The 21,412-nt window shown below is 45.6% G+C and overlaps 1 protein-coding gene and 1 long non-coding RNA gene across 5 annotated transcripts in view; one reads left to right on the forward strand and one right to left on the reverse strand.

Annotated features, from left to right (window-relative positions):
• Positions 1 to 13,196: 13,196 nt before the first annotated feature.
• Positions 13,197 to 19,544, reverse strand: LOC121269835. Of its 3 annotated transcripts, none has more exons than XR_005941431.1 (5): positions 19,363 to 19,544; positions 18,596 to 18,727; positions 16,194 to 16,377; positions 14,090 to 14,195; positions 13,197 to 13,768 (listed from the first exon to the last, which is right to left on the reverse strand). It is a non-coding gene; the product is annotated as an uncharacterized LOC121269835 (long non-coding RNA). The 3 variants fall into 3 exon arrangements; XR_005941430.1 differs by lacking the exon at positions 19,363 to 19,544 and adding an exon at positions 18,817 to 19,356; XR_005941429.1 differs by lacking the exon at positions 19,363 to 19,544 and having other exon boundaries at positions 18,596 to 19,356.
• A 40-nt stretch (positions 19,545 to 19,584) lies between these two features.
• Positions 19,585 to 21,412, forward strand: part of si:ch211-22i13.2 (uncharacterized protein LOC553945 homolog) — a 45,824-nt gene continuing 43,996 nt past the window's right edge. Inside the window, exons 1-2 of one of the 2 annotated variants that reach the window (XM_041174828.1) lie at positions 19,585 to 19,716; positions 20,491 to 20,578. In XM_041174828.1, coding sequence (XP_041030762.1) covers positions 20,497 to 20,578 — 82 coding nt within the window. In that variant the 5' untranslated portion in view covers positions 19,585 to 19,716; positions 20,491 to 20,496. Of the gene's footprint in view, positions 19,843 to 20,490; positions 20,579 to 21,412 lie in introns of both variants that reach the window. The other variant, XM_041174838.1, reaches the window with a different exon arrangement.

Below are 21,412 nucleotides of genomic sequence, written 5' to 3' on the forward strand. Positions count from 1 at the left end.
GAAGACAGGCAGAGGGGTCCTCATCCCTGCTGAGGAAGAGGCCCTCCCAAAAGTAGGGAGCAGGGCAGACAAAGTGTAGCTGATATGGCGAGGCTGGAGTGGCAAGGCATCAGAGTGAGAATGAATCCAAGCTGGTGCTGCTATATGGGCACTCAGGACCATGCGAGGAATTGTGCTGCGCTCATAGACTCTGTGGAATCTTAATATGTTTCTTTCTGTTCTCCCCACAATCCAGACCCTGCACCTCAGCAACTCCAGAAGACCAAAGACTCCATCTCTGGGGACAATGACACCAATGCCCCAGAACATGCAGCATCACCTGCCATTCTTGGACCCTCCACCAGTGCAGGTACACCCACCCAGGTCATGGAGGGGTGAAGTTTTGAATTGGTTCCACATTCTTGTGGGCACAGCACACTCATATTCTAGCAGCTAAGGGAGGCTGTGACAGCCGAGGTCCCAGACACCAGAGGACTTGTTGGGGATCAGGCCCTCACTGAGCCCCATGCTGGTGACAGATCTCTGGTCATGGCCACAACAAGTCTGCTAGAAATGAAGCAGTGGTTAGGGAAACATATTGCAGAGATGCCAGGGGTTACGCGCAGCTTTTCAAGGCTTACGGAGGAGACCATACATACCATGAATTCTGCCATGTCTGACGCATATGAGCACATGGCTTCCTGCATGGAGAAGTTGGCAACCACCATGGAAAGCCAGATTGAGAAAGTGACCTGTATCCACTCTCACCTGCACTCCAGTGCTCTAAACCTGGGCTCCACATAGCAGTGGCTATTTGAGAGGGGGCAGGAGGCACCTGGACCTCCCTTCAGATGCCTTTTCTCCTCAGGAAGACACGGAGCTGCTACTGCACACCCAGATGGAGAAGGAGCACGGGCCAGCTGACCCGGGGTGTCTCAGGGTACTTTTAGGGTGAGCGGCCTCTCCTCATCCCCTCTGACCCCATTGACCCCATTACCTTCATTAGGCATGATCAAGGAGGTTGACCTTGCACCCATGCAGGATACCCCTAGTAGACCAGAGTCCTCAAGACTCCAAACCTCCAGAAGATGCACATCAAAGTCATCACAGGCAGTGGGGCATCACACTCAGGAGTCTGCCTCCAACTCAGCTGCTGTTGTTGGTGTCTCACCAAGACATAGTGGTAGGAAAAGAAAACTTAAGGATTTGTGAGAGCACAAAGATGGCATGGGTGTTTTTACAAAATTCACTTTGTCACATCTAAATATTGTTTTCACTTTATTATTGTGTACATCATTATACTTTTTACAGACTTCATTAGTCAGAGACCTAACTAGGCTGGCATGCCTCATGGCTGGCACTCATTGATGGCTGCAGGGGAATGTTAGACATCTCCTTTATTATATAGGAGACTATGGTGTGTATTCGCGATCAGTCTTTATTTAATGTACAGGTGCATGCCCATTTTGATGTTCGCCAGTCTGTGGGACATAGGGGAACATGCGGGTTTTGCAGACTCTCCCTTATCTGCAGTGTCAAGGAGATTGCCTGAGATTATGTTCCAAAAGGATCAATGAACTGCCTTATACAAAGTCAAGGATCTGTAATGAAGGGGTGAATTATACAGGGCGGATGGATTACCCACACCCAGGGCCAAAAAGTCCGTTGGCACTGCACGACCAGAAATCCAACTGCCCCGCTGCGATAATATGTTGGGGCAGCAATAACTGATTTAAAGTGGGACTTCCACCACTCAGGGTCTGGGAGTCCGGCCCTAGATTGGCTGGCAAATCTGTAGACCCAGCAATGCTAGAATCAAGTTGTGGCCATTGTTGGGACAGCAAACAGTCCATAAAGACAAAGTATCATGCATCAGGGGAGTATGGGCAGGCCTGCTTGGCAAAGCCCAGCGAGGTGGGGAGGGGGGTGTGGGTTTAGGATTTAGAGGGCAGGGAGGGAGGGATAAAGTGGGGGTAGGTTCTTGGCAGGGGATGGCCCCAATGGGCATAGGGGACCCCCCCCACCAAAGGAGGTAGCCCCTTCCTACCCATCAGCAGCCCATGCAGTGAAAACTGCTGGGCCACTCGCCATTCCCCCCCAGCAGACCAAAAAATTGTGGCAGAGGCAGATTGAGGCCCTTAGGGCCTTAATAAGCCTAAGGGTGGGTGGGCTGCCTGATGCCTTACCCACCCACACCCCCATAATATGGGGCACTAATTGGAGAGTGGGTGGAAAGGTGGTGGCGTGCCCACATATGTTATTTTACGTGAACCCCACTGTCAAACACACCGTAAAATTTACCTGGATGGAGCAGCTTCTGAGATCTCGGTCATGATGCACTGCTTGACGTATGCCCACTGGTGCATCAGTTGTCCTGGCTAACAGTCTTCAGTAGCAAGTCCAAATTCCACCATTAATGGTGAATACAGTTAACATTTTGAGTCTGTATGACTCTTCATCTTCATAGAGTGGGAATACTCAGTTGACAATATCTCGTTCAAAGTTAGAAGCTGCACCAAATCTTAAATTCAGTGTGGAATGTGCTATTTTACCTTTTTAATCTGGCTTTCAACCAGGTGAGAGCATACAAATATGTTTCAAGACTAAAGAAGACAGACGTCCACTCTCCTTGTTATTCTAGGTGGTAGAGGGTGCAGGTTTAGAGATAGCTCGTGTAGAGGGGAGGCTGGGAGGGGTTGGTAGACATCCGGAGCAGGCAAACCTGCCTTGACGATGGGACAATGGTCATGTAGGTCCCTCAATCTTGGGTGAATCTTGAGTTTGTGAGATTGTCCCTGCATTAAGGGTTATGGCAAATAAATGCAGCTTTTTTATCAAAATGGTATGGGCCTTTTCATGTTCTGAAAAATTCTGATGTTCTAAAGTAAATCATGCTGCTATACTGATCATAGAGTGAGAATAAAAGCAAAATACTATAGATGGTGGAAATGTGAAACAAAAATAAAAATAGCTGGAAAAACTCAGCAGGTCTGACAGCATTTGCGGAGAGGAACACAGTTAACTTTTCGAGTCTGTATGACTCTTCATCTTCATAGAGTGGGAATACTCAGTTGACAATATTCGTTGAAAGTTAGAAGCTGCACCAAATCTTAAATTCAGTGTGGAATGTGCTGTTTTATCTTTTTCATCTGGTTTTCAACCGGGTGAGAGCATACAAATACGTTTCAAGACTAAAGAAGATTTTCCAAGTTACAGTTTAACCAAATAAATATAATCAGTGCCAACAGGCTTGTAAGCTTAAAATGGAACCTTTAGTGTACTGATAATGGTACCATAAACACAAGCAAAAAAAACAAACAATGAGGTAATCTGAAGATCAGTTTGTTCAAAGTTTTAAAATAGGTTAGAGTTGGAGCTCAGTGTCATTGTTCAGTTTTGTCAGAGACCAGATCAGCTAATTTCAGAAGTATTTTGAATACATTTTCTTCATGGTAAACAGTCTAACTTTTGTAGATTGTAGTACAAGGGTAAAAGGTCAAAAGCAACACTGGATTACAACTGCATGTCATGCAATGCATACTATGCTGTTCTTACATTGCTTAATATCACTTTAAAAGATTACATTTACCCAAAATCTATAACAATTTATTGCAGTGACAGAGCTCAGGATTGATAGGGACTTTTGAAGAAAACGTGACTTAATCTTCACTCGAGCACAGCATTTTGCTAATATAGCTGTTTCAAATTTCTGCTCTCTTTTCAGAAAAAGTGACTAACACTGGGGTGGGATTCCTCAGAGTACCAAAGCCCTCCAAGACCTAAGGGCGGAATTTTCCATTAATGAGACTTAGTGAAGTGGCAGGTGGTCTTGGCAGTGCCCACCCCGCTGGCCGGAATGGCAGGAGGTCGCGCCGGATTCCGCACTTGGAGAGTCATTAATTATGCAAAGGCGTGTATTGGCCCAAATCACCTGACAGGTCGGGAGCTAATTCGTCCACCCGCCATCAGCTGGCAGGTCCGAAGGTCCAGGCGCCATATTTAAAGGCCAGTTCAACACATAATCTCACTCTCTCCAGCCCACCACAGATGAATTGCGGGCAAAAGAAGAAGGTCGAGAGCCTCAAGAAGAAGGCCGCACTCCGCTTCACCCAGGAGGGCCTGCAGGCCTTGATCAGAGGGGCTCAGGCACACAGGCAAGTGTTCTATCCCGGGGATAGCTTCAGGGAGAGCAGCAGCCTAACCTGCCCAGCCTGGGAGGCCATCGATGAGCAGGTCAGCACCTGCTGGTAACTGCACCCGAAATGCCATCCAGTGCAGGAAGAGGATGAATGATCTCATCCTCTCCTCCAGGGTAAGTCATCTTTCAACTCCCTCCAATAACAAACTCTCATCACGGCATCATGACCCAAACAGCTACTGTCTTCAGGGCTCTCATGCAACCATTAGTGGGAATTACATATCAACACTCATTCCCACACCGAGACTTTCACATCATCACCATCCCATCTGTCATATTATTCACACTCCATCCTCTGGCTCGTCTGGTGAGGGCTCACCTCACACTGGGGACATGCATCTCACCCAATCTCTGCTCCATCCCTTCTTATCACATGCCTTTCTTTCTTCTTCATACAGGCCATGTTGGCACACAACAAGTGTGAGAGATCGCAGACCGGAGGAGGGATGACCGACATCATTGCCCTCAGTGAGTTTGACAAGGCTAGAGCTGAGCTATCTGGGGAGGACAGGGATCACTCCTATGGGGAAGGGGAGATCAGCCTCTGCCAGCAACGCAGTCTGGATCGCAGCTCCATCACTGCATCAAATTCCAACATTCACAGTGACTCACATGCAGTCTTATCTAGCTCATGCTCATTAGCTGAAACCCTATTTTCTATTTTCTAGGTATCAGCAGATCAAGGCCCACAGCAAGTCCAGCACCAGTGTAAGACCCCAGACTTCATCTGAGGAGGAAGCTTCAGAAGAACCATCCTGGTGCTCACACGCACCCTCCACCAGCTCAAAGACACACATGTCAGTGGGACACAGATATAGATTAGACTCAGGCTCACTTTCCAGGGAACACCTCACTGAGACGTCCCTGCAACAGTCGGAGGCAGGGACAGACCAGTTTGGAGTCCAGCCACCTGCTCAGTCCCAATCAAATGATGTGCCTCTGGAAGTGACCACCAAATCAATGCTGGAGATACAACAACAGGCAGCGGAACATCAGGCAGAGATTCGACAGTCACTCAGCAGACTAGAGTTAACAATGGAGGAGTCCGTCTGTGTTCTGTCTGATGTCATGACTCCGACATGTGAGCTCCTTGAGGTAATCATGGGAAGGCTGGCGACCACCGTGGAGACCTCGATCCAGCAGGTCTTGCCGGATTTGTGCTCAGCGCTGCACTCTATAGCTACTCAACCTGGTGGGTACCATCAAGATGTAGGCAACATGAGGACGAGTCACCATGACCACCCTCCAGGTGTACCACTCCTGCAAGATTCAGGGAAGGGCCCTTGGGAGGTTGAGCTGGACACCCCGGGGGCCTCCTCTCAGGACACTCCAAGGGTGTGCAGCCACTCACAGCCTCCTCTGCCTGTGTCCCCACCCACTCTAGCTTCTCAGGCCGCTGAGGGCACTTGTGTCCCTGAGCAGGTGAATCTTATCAGGCCGGGACCCTCCAGACCTCGGGCCACCAGAAGACATCCACAAACATCATCACAGACATCAGGATGTAGCAGTCAGCAGGCTGCCTTCACCTCTGCTGCGGATGTCAGGGCTGCACCCAGGCATAGTGGTAGAGTTAGGAAAGTCAAGAAAAATTTATGTCACTTCTGGGTCACGGGTGTGCTAGACAAATAAAGAAATTGCACTTTTGTGAATACATTTGATGGTTATGTTAAAGTTCTTGGCAACTGAAGGCGTTGTGATTGTGTACTTTGGAATCCTCTTACCTTGAGGTTTAGCCTTCCTCCCACTCAGTGATAGTGTCCCACTGTGAGATTTACATTCCTGTGATGTCAACCTCAGTTGAACTAGTCTCTACACCCTTGTGTGATGTCAGGGAGATGTGTTTAAATCTTTTTTGGAACTGTGTGATGTAAGCGTTTCTAACCCTTCTTCCTAGAGGAACACCATTGAGTGTAGGCAGCTCATCAGTAATGATATTCTAGCAGCATTTGTGTCTCCTCAGTGGTAATGCCAGAAGAAAAGACATGCAGGGGATGTCCACATCTCAGTCGCAGCAGTATTTGCATCATTAGATGGCGGCAAAAGCTTCAAGTCTTCTCTCGCATCGCTCTTGTTCCTAAGTGGACTCTCAGTTCCCAGAGTGAGTTCAATCACAGGGCCCCATGGACCAAAGCAAAGATCATGGCCTGGCAATTCATGAGGCCAGAATGTGCATTGTCAACTTTTTCAGCGTTTTATAGATGGACATGTATGTAAAGTCCCAATTATTGAATTCTCAAGTACAGAACAGATGTTTGCATTTCACACATATTTTCAGTTCTTCCACTAAAACTATCACAATTAACATTTTCGTTACAATTAATTTAACAAAGCAAAAGTATCAAAATCATTGATCCTTGAAATATTTTACCTTTTTTTTGTGTCAGCAATATCCACTAAACCCACTATCTTCCCTATTCATTACTATTACCCATGCACATTTTTTGATTCATCTTGTTTCACACCATTATTTCCAAGCGGTGCCAATACCACACGTTAAAATGAGCTGGGCTTTGAAATGAATCAGTCTCCTGGATCAGAAAAGTACTCCAGGGCAGCAGGCATCAGCCAGAGGAGCACAGCTGCCTAAAGAGAATGTGAAGGAGAGCCCAAGGATAGCTACTAGAGGCAATCATGCCAATCGATATGGAAGACCCCTTTACTACTACTGCCCACTCCGTGAACTATTCTCACCAGCGTTCGCTCACAGCAACCTGAAAGTCCCTGCGCTGGTCACGCAGTAGTTGGCCCTTTAAGATGCTGCATGTGCACGGCCACACAAACAAATTAAAGAGGTCACACACTTAAATAAATTGCCCGTGCACTCCACAAAAAAAATTGGAGGGAGCATTAGTCTTGATTCTTCCTCATTCTCACCACAAAAATAGTATAATCTACAGCCACTTCTCTGCACTACAGCAGTTCACATACTCAGATTCATGCAACTGCGATAAAATTATTTTTTATTTTGTTTTGGCTTGGTAGAGCTTTCCTTTAACTCAGTCACAAGATCTTTGGTGTTGGATTATCCTTCACTGCGTTTCTGTGAATTGGGCAGTATAGCTGCAGAAATTGAGTAACGTAAACTATCAGTTTATGGCCTATCAACCTCCCTGTCCTGATTTGGATTCAATTCCCATGCCCTGGCCTGAGCTGCTGCAGGCTGCTCCTTTTCTGTCACGTGTAAATGCTGGTGGGGAGGGTAGAGTGCCCAGTGGTTTGGGTGACAAGGAGGGGCAAGGTGGGGGTTTGTGGTGGGCAGGATCCAGCTTCCTATTCAGTTTCCCTCGCATGTATCCCTTGTCATAAGGAGTTTTATGCACAAGGTGTTTTGGAAAATAAATCTGCCCAAAGTTCTGCACTATGGGAACAAGATACCTTTGATTCATTGGAATGTCCATAAGTACAAAACACTGGGGAAATGTGTGTATGGGGCTTTGTGCCTGAGCATTATAACTTCATCTAGATTCTGTCATGTCAAAACTTCAAAAACTGGTGATGCTTTAAATAAACAAGACTTGTTTTTTGACTTGATTATTCTTTGCACTTGTTTGCAAATAATTATTTTGTGAAGGTGAGATTTACTCTTTGTTACATTTTTTTCACTTTCTCTTGTGCTATGTATCATCCTGGGACTGATGACAACCATATGGACCCACGCCCCAACATTGTTCCTCCAGAAGTGCTGCAGGTGACACGCCTTTGATTTTATTTCTTTCTATCTTTCCTTTTCCCAGCTACGAACATCAGACCAGAAAATCATCAGACAATGAATCACTGGCAGCAATCCAGGTCCCAAATACACTGATGCATTTCTTTTGCAGGTGCAGGTTTCTTTCCTTCCCCTCACTTGTCCCTGAATTACCACACTATGCATTGAACGACTGATTAACTGTTAGTGGTTGATCTGCTCTCAAGTCTCTGCCATTGCTGTCAATCACTAGAAGGTGCATAAGAGCAGTTGGGAATACATACTGTCAGGTTTTTGTTTGTTCCCATTTCGGGAAGGCACCCATTTCCCATTCAGTGTTTCCTCACAGGAACATATCTAATATCAGCACTCAACATAGTAGGGCAAGGAGCAGAGGGTGCAATCATTGAACAGGCAACATAGGATTAAAATACTTTGACAGTCAAATAAAATTACGATTAAACAGCATTACCAACATTATCACTTATTTCTAATGTTTGTTGAACCAACGCATGTAAAATCCCAGGGCTCCCAATATTGAAAATAAATGTTCACCAAAGTCCAAACCCTCCAACCGTGATAAATCTGTCACTCATACATAGGCTAGAATTTTAAGTGTTAGCATTGGGCACATGACCGACCCAAAAGAATGTTAAATCACGCATGATGATGTTGGGCACACTTCCCAACACCGTCGCACACTCACGTGATATTACGGTCGGTGGGTGTGTGCAAGGGTCGGCAGCACGCCCACCAGCAACTAATCAGTCACTTCAGGCAATTAAAAGGGCAATTGGTTGGAATTTTACGTTGCCCGAGCGATTTTTTAGTCGGCACATGGGCAGATGCCATCCTGCTTTTTTCACTTTCCTCATCCAAGGGCAGGATAAAAGGGGGCAGGAGCATTGGCTGTGTGAGTTGTTAGGTTTTCAAGTGAGAATTTGCTTTATTGTTGAGATTTCAGACCCTTTCTTCTGGTTTCTTCTGAAGTATTTGCTTTGTTAACCTTGTGCTGGCAATTCCTTTATTATACAAAAAGCAGAAAATGCTGGAAAAACTCAGCAGGCCTGACAGCAGCTATGGAGAGAGAAAAACAAAGTTAATGTTTCGGGTCCATATGACCCTTCTTCAGAGCTGAAGAGAAGTGGAAATGTGATGCAATTTATAATGTTTAAGGAGGTGGGGACAAAACTCCTTTGTTTTGTCAACTCTGTTGGAGCACAGAATCTTAATGGCCCATCATGTCTGCACCAGCATTTCTACCCGGTGCAGCCTTCAGTGCACGGGGCAGTACCATCTGCGTCTCAGCAGATGGGGATTATTTACTCCACTGGGGAAACGCACCGGAGGAGGAAGAAAGGGGCAGAAGGGAGAGGAGTCCAGGTGTCCACATGCAGTGTCGCAGGGAGAGAATTGTGGGAAGAGAGGTGTTGCCACATGGGGTCCAGGGCCAGCAGGGACATCAAAGCGGACAGGATTGCAGAAGATGCTCTATCCTGCTGCCAGAGTGTACAGGCAGCGGTCCAGCTACCTCAACATGTCCGATGTCCAGTGCCGCAGGAGGATCTGCCTCTCTAGGTACACCATGACATCATTGTGCCATTTGATTGGGCCGGAGATCGCCTCCAACAGTGTGGTGGTCACCCAATGCCAGCGGTCACGGTAGCCCTCAATTTTTATGCATTTAGACCTTTCCAGGGTTCAGTGGGGGACCTGTGTGGAGTGCTCCAACATGCTGTCCATAGCTGCGTCAAGCTCATAACTGCTACTCAGTTCAGATGGGTTCTCATATTCATTCATTTGCTGAGCAAGCCAGAGGCTTCACAGCTATTGCTGGGTTCCCCAGCCTCCAGGATGCCATAGACTGCGCATAAGTGACCCTCAAGTTGCCAGCAGGCCAACCGGGTGCCTTTATGAATAGAAAGGGTTACGATTCCATGAATGTGCAGATAGTATGCGACCACAAGACCCAGATTCTGCAAGTCTACGCAAGGTACCCTGGCAGCTCCCATGATGCATACATACTGCAACACTCCTGGGTGCCAAGGCTGTTCATGGCTCCAGCTCAACTGGATGGTTGGTTTCTGGGTGACAAAGGGTATCCGTTGTAAAGGTGGTTCATGACACCACTCCAGCACCCTAGGACAGATGCTGAAGAGTCATGCCTTCACAAGGGCAGTGGTTGAGAGGGCAACAGGGCTACTGAAGATATGGTTCTGTTACTTTGACCATTCCGGGGGTAGCTGCATTATCCTCCAGAGTGCGTGTCGCTTATTGTTGTGGTCTGCTGCACTCTGCACAATCTGGCACTGGCAAGGGGGATCCACTCAAGGATGAGGATACCGGGGCAGCTCCACATGCCTCAGAGGAAGACTCTGCAGATGAATCTGATGAGGAGCCCGTGCAGGCACAGGTTGAGGATGAGGAGGCAGACATGATGAGCCTTCAGGGAGGAAGGGATACCAGGGAGGCCCTGATTCAACGCTCCTTCAGCTAGGCTGCCAAGGCTTGGCTTCTATCTCAATGCAAGGGCGACACTTCAGTCACACACAGTTCAGAGGAGGCAATGCCATGGCACCAACGTCGCCTCATAACCTCAGTAATAAAGTTTACTGCCCTTGCTGTCTGTCAAAAAGCACTATGAGGCCTGCACCAATGGAAAACGCGAGAGACACTCAGGGCACTGAAACAAAATCTTGCTTTATATCTTTACCAGAGTTGCAAACAAGGAACAAAACATAATATGGTTGTGAAAGTCACAGAAAAACAATAAATGGCACTGATGAAATGAACACATATCATCCATGAAAACCCCATCCTGTGCTCACGTGCTTCAAACTTACGCTTGCAAGTGCTAAATCTTGGTGTCCCCCCATCCCCAACACCCCCCCCCCACCTCACCCCCGCACCCCCTGCCTCACTGGCAGTGGCATTGGAAGCAGGTTGCTGTCATGTCCACCCTGATGATGGTGGTCATCTTCTGGCCGGTGGGGCTCGAGCAGGCACCACCTGGGAGGGTGCAACCAGCAGCATGGCTGGACACTCCTCAGTCATTGCAGCCTCTCTCAAAAGATGCCAGTCACTGGCAGAGAGGCAGAGGAGCTGCCACACTCATTCAGAGTGCAGTGAGAGGAGACCACAGAGATGATAGGCGTGAAGTATTTCTGGAGCTCCTTGCTCAGCATTGATGGATGGGCACCTAGAAGAGAGACTAGGTGCCTCCTTCATCTCTCACACCGGCAGTAAGCTCCTGAGGTCACAGCCGGTGTGTGGGTTTGCAGGTCCAAATGCAACCACAGGAATCCCTGATTCTGTTCCTGGGGCTGCCTCTCCATGAGTGGCCACTCTCTCAATGGAGAAGGCTGTGCTCAGGGTCAACACAGTGCATAAGCTCTGCATTGACTCCTCCATGACAAGTGCCATGACACACAGACCCTCAGGAATCTCTGCCAGATCTTCCCGCGCATCCCGCTGCACAGCCAGCATCTGCCGCCTGATGTATGACTCCAGAGGCTCATCATCTGTTTCGGACTCAGCGTGGTCCTGGTCTCCAACAGTCTCTGACTGCTGCCATCCTGGGCACTCTCTGCCTCCGCCAGCTCCTCATGTGACTGTGATGTGCCCTCACCACAGTGCACTCCAAACAGAGCCAATGCAATATAGCCCATCGACGTGCCTGTATCTGTGCTGGTGCTGGTGCTTGGTGCAGAGGACGATGTGACGTGAGTGCATCGCTCAGGGGTTCCTCCTTGGGTGTTGAGGGGGTCCTTGGGGTCAGCTGCATGTCGTGAGGATGCTGCTGCTGAGAAAGAACCAGAATATGTCACTTAAGAACATCATCACTAAGTGTCTGTGCAAGCATGACAGCTGCTTGCCAAATGGACATGTGCCTGACTGAGGCACTGTGAACAGCCAAGCAATGGGTACTCTGGATTTGAACTTCTCATTGGAGATGCCATGGCCCTGCCCTTCTTGCACACTCACCCAGTATCTTATCTTCCTACTGCACTCTTACTGCCCTCCAAGGCCTCTGCCTTTCCAAGACCTGCTTGCTTGCATTCCATGTCCAAGGCATCCACCTTAAACCTGGACAAGAACAGGATGTTGGGCACCCTACCACCCATTCATGTGCGTTGCAGCACATTATGACTTCTCTTCTCTTGAACGTAAACAAGTGCATTCATTAGTCCCTCCTCTACCTGCAATACCTTTCCAGCCTGGCGACCCAGTCCCCCGGACAGCCAGCTTGATGTGCCCGTCAGATGGGCACTCCTCACCCTTCTATACAGACAAGGTGAGCAACAAGATCTCCCACCCTTGGCAGGCACAGGGATATGTGCCATTTGGCACAATGCATCTCACACCCCTGAGCGCTGTGAATTATGGCCACCCTCCAAGACATCTATACTCACTTCCATGCCAAGTTGGTACTCTTGTGGAGCACAGATCACTTAACCATTTCCAGCACTGGGTCGATGTGCAGCGCACCACATCATGCCCATTCACCTGGGCAACCACTTCCATCCAGGTCTTCTTCATCTGGTAGGATGGCCTTCCCTTGCCATTCCACAGTATGAGTATTTCACACTGGGCACTCACTGCCTCCACTAGAGCACAAAGGCAGTTGCCTGAGAATCGTGGGGCAGAGTGCCCACCAGCATTGGCATCCCAGCTGCCATGCCCTCATGGTACTAAGGCCTTTACTTATGCCAAATGTTTTAGCCTCTAGTCGACAGCTACACTGGACTCCTCCCCAACTCTTGACAACCTTCAGGGAGTTGCCTGAGCTGGTTTTATACCCCTCTCCGGGTCACCATTTGGCTCGGCGACTGCCACGCTACCACCCCTGCTGGCAGCGCTGCACTGATGTTCAATCAGGTTTCACACTGGCTGGCCCATAATTGGCCAGCCAGCGTGAAATTTCATCATTCCAGCATTTGCGGACTGAAGCGGACACTGCTGCTTCTTCCAGGCGCGCTGATCACATGCACCCAACAAGCGTGAAATTCAGGCCATAAACATTCCATGCTCAATATGCCCAAAATCCAAGCCCCTCCCCATATGCTTTGCATATTTGGTTTCTATTTATTCTGTTTATGTGCTAGATATTTTTGACTTTTATATATCGGACTAATTTCAAAAACCTTGCCCTACGTCCCTGAAAGTGTTCTTTATCGCCCTGATATCAGGTGGAGGTGAAATATTATAGCATACCCGCAAATGCAGAGACCTTTTTTAGATTACTTCAGTTGCTGATCCTATACTATACATTTACAAGATCTTCTTTGATTTTGAAAGTGGAACAATAGTGCATGCATAGAAAGCTTTATTTTTAGTCTTTTAATATCATCATCACCATCATACTTCCTGTGCTGTTGAGGCACATAAGACAATTGATGCCAGCCAATAATGTCTTAGGCTTTTGCTGCCAGGTCCCATTGTTGCACTGCAGCTGTTACAGTTTTATTGCATAGACTTCCTCTTGGTTGACCCCTCGTTCTTTTCCCATGTGGCTTCAATTTCACACTTGCTTGGAGATCCTTGTGTCAGGCATTCTCAACATGTGACCAATAGAGATCCAGTTGTTCTCCCAGACAGTTATAGTCAATGGTGGCATCCATGCTCCCTGATGTACTCTTCCATATGTCACTGTTGAAGCTTTTGATGATCAGGTATTGCAGGCATTTACATTGGAAGCTGTTTTGAACCTCTTTCGGTGAGTTTGTTGGAATGTCACATTTCTAATCCACACAGAATCACAACCTTCATTGCGCCCTTAAAAATTCGGGCTGTGTTTCCTTCAATAATATTTGATCTCCAGTTTGAGAGAAATGTTTAGAAAGTTGCACTTGCTTCTGTGATTCAAGCTTTGACAGCCGACAAACATTTTCCTGTATTTAACACTGCGTAAATAAAAGAATGTACAGTTTGCAGTTGTCACTTTCCAAGTGGATTTCCTCATCTGAGTAAACATTAAATTTCGTAACCCGAGTTTTTGTATCATTGATATATAACCCAACTTTATGGCAGCATCATTGAACACTAAGTCAACATTTTTTAAAAATTCTTTCATGGATGTGAGTGTCACTGGCAAGGCCAGCATTTGTTGCCCATTCCTAGCAAGTAACAGCAGAAATATGGCATATCTTTATAGCAGTTTTCGAACTTGGTCAACTAATAAAAGATAATAAATAGTTCACAATTCATATTATGATTACACTTACTTTTTTAAATACAGGTGGTTTAAAATCCTTTCTTCACCAACTATGATGTTGCCTGGCTTATCTTATTCTCTTCAGATATTCCAGTCAGACAAACTCACTTTGAAAACTGCAGATAAAATTAATTTATTTGAAAAAGGCAAGATAATATATAATTCTGAAAAACAGTACCTAAGCCAAGCAGTTATTTACATAATCACAGAATACGTTGCAAATGCTCAGCTGGTTGGTAGCATCTGTGGAGAGAGAATAAGGGTTAACATTTCAGGTTGATGACCTTTCATTAGGACTGATGAAATAAGTGCCTGTTATATTCAAAAATCTCAAAAATACTACAAAGCACATTTGTATTTTAATTGAGTGCCTTGCTTTCTCCCTCAAGCAAACTGCTCAGAGATTAAACCAATTAATTTTGCATCACTATATTTGGTTGAGCAGGATGATTTCTGCATCATGCAGCTGAATGTTAGTCCCTTTAGTATAAAAATACATACTTTATTCGTAACATTTGTAAAAGTAAATTATGCAATATCAAATTTGAACCATTATATAAAGTGCAATACAGTGCCTGAAGTGCTTCATTATACTTACAGTCTGAAGTGCCTCATTATACTTACAAATTTGGGTTATATTTGTATTATACAATTAACATTTCCTGTCAAACATTTTCTGGCATATACAACCTGAGGGGTTTACACAGTTTCCAACCACTTAGTGTACTTTTGGCAGGTGAACTTTCTGCATTGAATCTGTGGCGACTGCCCCAAGCTTTAGTGCGTCCCTCAGCACATAGTTCTCGTACTTATGCCAGTCTGTAAACTTGGTTGTGAACATCTCTTCACACTGGAAGACCAACAACTTTTGGGCAGACTGAAAAGCATCTTTAACCAAGTTGATGATCCTTCAACAGCATTTAATGTTTGCTTCAGTGTATGCCCTGGGAACAACCCATGGAGCACAGAGTCCTAGGTTATAGAGCTGCTCAGGATGAACTTTGACAAAAACTACTGCCTCTATTCCAAACTTCTTTACAAAGGCATATTCTGAAAGGAGGTGTGTGGCAGTTTCTTCCCCTGCACTACAGTCACCTCAGGGGCACTGAAATTCAGGGTGTGCATGAAAGATCTGTTGGGGAGTGCTCTTCTCACCACCAGCCAAGCTACGTCTTGGTGCTTGTTTGGATGTTCTGGTAATGAGGTACTCTGCCAATGACTTTGACAGTCTGCTTAGCGAACCATCTGACAGAAGACAACACCAGCTGAAACGTAGAGCCCTGACAATAAAAACCCAAATCCAAACCTCCTCCCAATACCGTTGTGCTCAGCCATTTCCCATCCCCTTTCACTGCCCATATTCCAGGCTTTTGGTCATCTGCCCTAATATCTCCTTATGTGGTTTGGTGTCATATTTTATTTTATAATGTCTCTGTGAAGTGCCTCAGAACATTTTATTACTTTAAAGGCACAATATAAATACAAGTTGTTATTGTCTGGTTAGCCCAACACTGTTGGATCACTGCTAGTCACCTTGCCATCTTTCAATGCCATCTCTTTAATCATTCAGCTTTCCCTAAAATGGATGAAAAGATAAGGCTGTGGGTATTGTTATGGGCAATTTCACAGTAGACCATCAATCTATACCTCAAACAATTTCCATTTATTAAATGGTACACCCATGTGATACCATATTACCACCCAAAGATGATAGTTGGTAACCAGTCATTAAATCAACACCATTTTAAAAGGGAGACTTATATGTCTTGGGTAAATGAGTTCATTGGCCAACCAAAATCTGACTGCACGTCTTCCTATGTTCTCATCAATTGCTGCTTGCAATCAATAATGGGGAGAAACTGATGTAAGAATTAACAGCGATGGTTTATTGAGACATAGGACAATCAGATCATTCATGCTCACTCAGAAACCTCCAGAACTAGACTTACAGTGCCCAGTGGCCCGCGCTGTACAGTGATTCGTCAGTGCTGTCACATGATCAGTACACTTGCATTCTCTTAAAGGGACAGGGTACCTCACTTTACCATATCCTTCCTCCTTTACTTAAAAGTACAGTTAACAAGCTTAAAACACATTAACTATTTACACAATACCTATTTACAGGTTGAGTCTCTCAGGAAGCCATCTTTGACGAGTTGAGCATCGTAGCCCAACAACCTCGGCTGATGTTTCAGAGAACTCCTTTTCAGGGGCAGTTGCCCACTATGTCCCTCAATGAATGATTTTACCATCTTCCGGGAGCAGTCATCTTCACTGCTGCTGCCCCTCCCCTCCAAGCTGAAACAGATAAAGTGCAACAAGTACAAAACAATACAGCGATGAGCTACATGATGTGTGAGGAGAAAGAGAAAAAAGAAAAAAAAATCTTTGTTTTTCTTTCCGAGGATTGTCAATAATTTATCTTTCTCTTCCTGAGTGTCCTTTTCTTGGTAGCACTGACTCGTATCTCTGTCTTCTCTTTAATTTTGCTGTTGGCTGGACTAGACTCAGGTGCGAGCTGAATGTGAATGAGCTCAGTAGTTGGGTTTTCCCAACAGCTCTTCTGAGAATTCAGGGCCTTCTAGCTTTAAAACTGCAGGCTTTTATGCAGCTGTTGCTTCAGCTCTTCCAATTCTTTCCTATTCTTATTAATAATTTCCTGGAGAATCGCATATCATTGCTCCTTCTCAGTTAATTTGTTCCTTAACTCGGCCCAAGCCAGACTTGACTCTTCCTTTTCTTGCTCATATCTTTTTCATGGCACAAATTGGGAGCTGATGAATTTTGTAGTGCATGAAAGTCCTTTAACAGATTTTCCATTTCCTTTTGAAGGATGCTGACTTCAGCTTGAACTCTGTCCCAGTGTAACACTTCTACAGGCTTCTCCCGTTTTTTCTTGCAGCAACACTTCTGGTTTCGAATTGGGAACTTAGCAGGCCCTCAAGGTTTATTCTCTCCCAGCCAGATTCTTCCAAGGAGACTTGGTCCCCTGCTTGACATTACAAATAGGGGTAATTTTGCAGAATGTTCCTCATACTGCACCCTGACTTGACATACCCTTTTCACATTTATTTCTTCACCCGTGTATGTCCTCAGCTTTGTGTCTGAAACTTCTAACTTTAAAGGATGGGTTCCTTTACTCAGATATCTAAATGTATGCTCTCCAATGACGGACATTGATGGTCCTGTATCAACTTATAGCTTGATGGGTTGTCCGTTAAATATAATGACTACTTGGATTGGCTCGGTTCTACCCACTTTGAGGTGATATAACAAATGGATGTCTGATTTCATTTCTTCTGGCTCTTCCATGAGGCATATCTCATGATTTTTTCTTCTGCCTTTGTAGTGTTGTTTTAGTCTTTCTCTGCAATGCTGCCTTATGTGGCCATCGTGGTGGCAGAAAAAGCACACGACTTGTTTGAGTTGTCGTTTGCTCACTGGAGGCCTGGATGTATTTTTCTCATTCGTTTTGTGGGTTTTCACTGCAGTACCATTGTTTTTCAATGGGCTGGAGCTAGAGAGCATTTCCTGCCTTTCCGTGGAGTTCGAAGTTTTTGCGCCTTTCATTGTCGGATTTTCCAGCTCAACCAGATGGAGGGCGTCACTTTGGGTATCTTTTATAACTTCAGAATTTCTAACAGCACTCTCCATCGCGGTAGCTAATTCTAATGCCTTACTGAAGTCTAGACTAGGTTCGGCTAGCAAACGCCTTTGCATAGTATCATCTCCAATCCCACATATCAGCCGGTTTCTCAACATATCACTACTGCACATTCTGAATTCACAATGCTCAGTTAATGCCTTTAAAACAGCCACATAGTCAGCTATTTTCTTCTCTACAAGTCGGTTCCTCAAAATTGAACTTGAAGTGTTGCATAGTAACTGAGAGCTTTGGTCTGAGGTGGCTCTGTACAGTTTTTATGAACTCATTGAAAGTCTTCAAATCTGAGGCGCTTGGTGATGTAAGGCTGTGCATCAGCCTGTACATTTTGGTCCTGCATGAGGACAAAAGAATCACCTTCTTCTTCTCCTCCCCTTCAATGTCATTAGCGGTAAAAAAGAATGCTAGGTGTTTGATAAACTGAGACCAGTCTTCTGAAATGGGGTCGAATGGATTGACACACCCAACTGTGACATCATGAATGACTGCAAGGGGACAGCACTTCCAATAGGCTTTCTAGGTAATGATGAATTTAGGTGTTTGGCTTACCGCGAAGTCGCACTCTCTCTGGTGTCTCTTATAATTTTCTGACCATAGCCATTTTTCATGTATTTACCCTTTTAAATGTATTGGAACTTTAAGAGCAGTCAAATTGCTTTTATAACTCTGTCTCTGCAGCTGTCAGCTTTTCTCTGCTAGGTTTCGCGCTCTTTTTGAGTTTTGCGGGATCCACCGCGATTCTGCAGGGTTTTTTTATTTCAAACTGCAGCACTGCTTTCTGCTCCGATTGCCGGCTGTCACCTATTTTACAAGATGACTATAGATGGTCTTTCCAATGCTTTGCTCACCCACCTTGAAATTTATTTTTTGTTCTTTATCCTCATCGCCTTGGGTAAATGAGTTAATTGGCCACCGAACTCTAACTGCACACCTTCCTATGTTCTCATCAATTGCTGCTTGCAGTCAAAAATGGGAGAGACTGATCTAAGAATGAACAGTGATGGTTTAGTGAGACATAAGACAGAGCACCAGGTCATACATGCTCACTGAGAAACTTCCAGAACTAGACTTACAATTTCTAGTTGCCCACGTGCACAGTGATTTGTCAGTGCTGTCACATGATCAGTACACTTGCAGTCTCTTAAAGGGACAGCGTACATCACTTTACCACATCATAGGGATCACTTCTTATGCTTCTCCACTTCCCTCCTTGCTTTCATTTTTACTGCAAACTTACTCAAAATGCCAAAGTTTAACTTTGATCTTCTTGTGTCAACTCTTTAAGTGAGACAGTTGCATTCACCATAAAATATTGTTTGTCAGCCATGTCCTTGGCTCAGTTAGTAGCACTCTCACATTTGAAGCACAATGTTGTGGGTTCAAGTTCCTTCAGAACTTATAGAGTCATTTATAGCAGAGAAGGCGGCCATTTGGCCCATTGAATACAAAAATTAAAGCACTAGTCCAGTGCAGTACTGAGGGAGTGATGCACAATTGGAGTGCTTTTTTTTGGATGAGATATTAAACAGAGGCCCTTGCCCCCTTAGATGGATGCAAATCATCCTATATGGCACTATTTCAAAAAAGAGCAGAGAAGTCATCATCCCTGCCATATTTACCTCTCAATTAACAGCACAGAAAATCTGATATATCCCATTGTTGTTTGTGGGAGTTTACAATGTACAAATTGGCTGTTTCCTACATTTCAAAAGCACTCCATCCGCTGTAAAGTCTTTTGTACTCCTGTGATTATGAAAGGCGCTTGGAAGTCTTTACCTCTTTTGCACATTTTCACTCGGAATATAAATACATCTATAAATGCCTTGCAATCTCCCTCGCATTCAATAATAAAAAAAAAAAATTCCCGAACTCGTAATTTAACAGCATCGGAGATAAAATCCTGTCATCCGCTGCAAACACAGCAGACGGTTCTGAGGGCAAAGGGCAGCTGCATCGGGCTCATTCCACTCAAGGTGGAGTACGACAGCAATGTTAATGCCTTTCTGTTTCACCCACATTGCTGAGGTTTATTCGGCTCGCAGCCCGTTCTCCCTGACCGGCCTCCTCCCGGACAACAGGAGCCGCAGCCGCAGCCCCCGGTAGGGAAATACAACCCGGTGATCACGGGGATGGCGGCTGCACCGAGCCCGGGCTGTTAGCGAGCTCGGGTACCCCGGCCTGCCCCCGTCTGAAGGGCCTCATGCGAATACCCGGCCCGGCTCTCCTCCTCCTGCTGCTGCTGCTGTTAGGGGGCCCGTCCCCCGGGGTGACCGGCAGCTGGCGGCGCCCTGGCCCTTGTTGAGAGGGGTGCTGGGCCCTGGCTCTGGCTGTGGGCCCGGGCCCGGGCCCCGGCCTACATTCCAGAGCCGCATCCTGTCCCTTTGAATGGTGCCCACTTGACTGGAAACCCTGAATCAAGAGCAACGGGTTCTCCCAGTTCTTCAGCCTTGTTTCCTAACACAACAACATAAACTGCCCTTCAAAACCATCATATAATAAAAGCAAGTCTTTGTCGTGAGAACCGGAAGAAGTAATCCTCATCATGCTTTTAAAAATACTAGTTAAAGCCCTTCAAAGATTCTTAACCCTGTAGAAGTGAACGATGCAGGCTGCTGTTTAATCATTAAATTGAGCTCAGGGTACTGCTTAATGAACCATTGCAGAATTGATTACTGATTTATGTACTCAAATTGCAATTATTTTGACCTCAAGGATTTTTTTTTAGTAAAGTATACGATTCTCTTTAGTCTACCATGGAGGGTCGGATGGACAGTGCCAGAAAGAAAAGTAAGAACCCCAGCACATCTTCAGAGGAACAGAAAATGAGAGAGAGAGGTAATGGTTGTTTTAATAAACCTGTTGTCTGCCATTGGTCTCAAATAATGATTGCATAAAGAGCATGGGAATTGCTAAAACCATTCAAAAAATTATATCATAAACTACCATTAGCAAGTCAGTGGCCCTCTATCATTCTGAAGTTGGCCATCTTCACTTTGAAGGGTTGCCTTCATTTTGGTAGGAGGAACTTCTCTTGCTTGTCTTGAGCTTCCAGGTCTGGTCTTGCTGCTCTGGTTCCGCCTTCAGACTAGGTATGTCTCCAGTTGCCCTTCCTGCTAAGTAATTCTGCAAGTTAATCTAATTGTGGGTGCCTGTGTATAAAATGGGGGTGATGGGTGGTGAGAGAGATAGGAAAACAAATTGATTGGCAAGGCAGACCGATGTTTCTTGCTTTTTGATAATCTGAGTTTCTTTAAGAATTATTTGGATTTAAAAAGCAAACAAAGATGTGTAACAAAGGCATGAGGTGAGAAACTGAGGATATTGCCACCTATTGTGGGAGAGTGGACCAAGGATAAAAGGAAGGATACAGAGAGGGGTGGAAAGGAGATAGGAATAATGATGGTAGAAAGGACAGTGGGTAGTGTGAAAGTGAAGAGGTAGATGATGTGACGAGAGTCGAAGTATGGCTGGGAAGGGAGTGGCTGAGGGCCACATCCAAATATAGTCAGCTCAATTTTCTACACACCAAGCCAAAGCATCCACTAGTTCTCAAACTGAAGAAAAAGAATTATGAAGAGAAGAAATTCTGAGGAAATGGGCAACACAAAGACATCAACAATTGACTATATCCTGGAACTTAACTTGCAACACCAGGAAACTAATAGCTTT

This window comes from Carcharodon carcharias, chromosome 2 (genome assembly GCF_017639515.1).
Source record: "Carcharodon carcharias isolate sCarCar2 chromosome 2, sCarCar2.pri, whole genome shotgun sequence".
In the NCBI taxonomy this organism is placed as follows: Eukaryota; Metazoa; Chordata; class Chondrichthyes; order Lamniformes; family Lamnidae; genus Carcharodon; species Carcharodon carcharias.